The sequence below is a fragment of the Buceros rhinoceros genome, unplaced genomic scaffold (assembly GCF_000710305.1).
Source record: "Buceros rhinoceros silvestris isolate BGI_N320 unplaced genomic scaffold, ASM71030v1 scaffold10129, whole genome shotgun sequence".
NCBI classification, from domain to species: domain Eukaryota; kingdom Metazoa; phylum Chordata; class Aves; order Bucerotiformes; family Bucerotidae; genus Buceros; species Buceros rhinoceros.
The window spans coordinates 3,737-5,921 of record NW_010432102.1 but is presented as its reverse complement, the minus strand read 5'-3'; the positions used below and the strand labels follow the sequence as shown (position 1 = coordinate 5,921).

General features: G+C 63.9%; 1 protein-coding gene across 1 annotated transcript in view; it reads left to right on the top strand.

Annotated features, from left to right (window-relative positions):
• The window catches only part of ABCA2 (ATP-binding cassette, sub-family A (ABC1), member 2), a gene marked incomplete at both ends in the record, with an annotated part of 20,426 nt that overhangs the window by 14,641 nt on the left and 3,600 nt on the right, over window positions 1–2,185 (top strand). The window contains 6 exon segments of the mRNA XM_010143649.1: window positions 5–79; window positions 429–540; window positions 941–1,001; window positions 1,331–1,505; window positions 1,591–1,706; window positions 1,897–2,026. Of these exon segments, the coding sequence (XP_010141951.1) occupies window positions 5–79; window positions 429–540; window positions 941–1,001; window positions 1,331–1,505; window positions 1,591–1,706; window positions 1,897–2,026 (669 nt within the window).

Genomic DNA, 2,185 nt, shown 5'->3' with positions numbered 1-2,185 from the left:
CCAGAAATCCATCCCGGCCTCCTTCGGGGCGAGGGCTCCTGCCACGGTGCGCAAGATCGCTGTCCGGAGAACGGCCCAGGTGGGAGCACGCTGCACCCCGCGGCAGCTGGAGACGGGTGGACAGTGGCAGCTGTGGGGCGGGTGGGCAGGAGGAGGGGGCCGGCAGCGCAGCCTGCACAGCAGGGACCCCTCGCCCAGCGCTCTCCACCAAGGAGTCTGGCGGGGCTCTTGCCCCATGGGACGCGTTGCAGGTCCCACCCAGGAGATCCAGCCCAGCATGGTCGGCAGTGGCCAGCTCTCCCCGCAGCTGCGGCACAGGAGGCCTGCACTGGGGCTGTCCCGTCCCATCCTGTCCCATCCCTCACTTCCAGTACCTCTGCTGTGGGCCCAGCTCTCTGGCCACCTCCCACCACTCTTTGCTCCTGCAGGTCTTCTACAACAATAAGGGCTACCACAGCATGCCCACCTACCTCAACGCTCTCAACAACGCCATCCTGCGAGCCAACTTGCCCAAGAGCAAAGGCAACCCAGCTGCCTACGGTGAGGACCTGGGAACGTTTAAGGGCAGAAGCACATCAGGAACAGCTTTAGAGCACAGTCCGACCAGTGCCATGTGCCGCTGTGGACCCAGCAGGCTATTGCCCAGCTGAGGCAGGAGGTCACACATCTTGACTGTGAGATCTGCGTGAGGCCAGGTCTGGCCTGGGGTAGAACCTCCCAAGGTGCTGCCTGCTGATGCAGTGTCTGAGGATGGTCTGGAGCAGGCGAGGGAGGGCTGGGCCTCGAGGTGCTCAGCTGCTTCGGGCAGCTCCCTCTCTGCCGAGCTGCAGCAGGAAACCTGCCCTGCTGCCCAGAGCCAGGGCCAGGCAGGCTGGGGGCAAGATCTTCTGTCCTGAGCCAGCTTTCACACTCCCCTGTCTCTTCTTGTGCCATCCTGCAGGCATCACCGTCACCAACCACCCCATGAACAAGACGAGCGCCAGCCTGTCCCTGGATTACCTGTAGGTCTGGGGAGGTTTGCGAGGTTGGGGGTTGAGGGGCCATCCTGTGCAGGGGAGGGAGCTCCCCTCTGCAGAGGCTCCCCCCCTGCAGCGTGCAGGTCAGGGGACTGTGAGGTGGTGACACCGGGTCCCTGGGCCATGCCCTGCCCTGTGCTCAACTGGCAGGTGCCCGCCCCGTGCAGCGTGCAGGGCAGGGGACTGTGAGGTGGTGACACCGGGTCCCTGGGCCATGCCCTGCCCTGTGCTCAACTGTCCCACACCAGGACGAGGGGCCCTTCCCTGGGCTGCTGAGAGTGATGGGCTCCCTGCTCTCCTTGCTCCCCACACAGCCTGCAAGGCACGGACGTGGTGATCGCCATCTTCATCATTGTGGCCATGTCCTTCGTGCCAGCCAGCTTCGTGGTGTTCCTGGTGGCTGAAAAGGCCACCAAGGCCAAACACCTGCAGTTCGTGAGCGGCTGCGACCCTGTCATCTACTGGTTGGCCAACTACGTGTGGGACATGGTGAGCAGGGCACGTGGCCCCACTGGACGAGCTCCCGGGTCCGGGAGGGTGGACAGGCAGTCACAGATGTTTCTGTCTTCTGCAGCTGAACTACCTGGTGCCAGCCACATGCTGCATCATCATCCTGTTTGTGTTTGACCTCCCGGCGTACACCTCGCCCACCAACTTCCCCGCCGTCCTCTCCCTCTTCCTGCTGTACGGGTGCGTGGCGCACCGGGGTGGTCAGGGTGTGCTGGTGGGTCCCTCCAGTGCTCATCTGCACTGTGGCTGGGGGAGTTGTGGGGTGGGAGAGCCTGAGGAGGACAGGGCTGGAGGTGGGCTGTCAATGGTCGGCACTGCCTGGTCCCCCTCCTGCCATGCTGACGTGGGCTCCTGCCATTTGCCTTCCCAGGTGGTCCATCACCCCCATCATGTACCCTGCCTCCTTCTGGTTCGAGGTGCCCAGCTCTGCCTACGTCTTCCTCATCGTCATCGAGTTGTGGGGTGGGAGAGCCTGAGGAGGACAGGGCTGGAGGTGGGCTGTCAATGGTCGGCACTGCCTGGTCCCCCTCCTGCCATGCTGACGTGGGCTCCTGCCATTTGCCTTCCCAGGTGGTCCATCACCCCCATCATGTACCCTGCCTCCTTCTGGTTCGAGGTGCCCAGCTCTGCCTACGTCTTCCTCATCGTCATCAACCTCT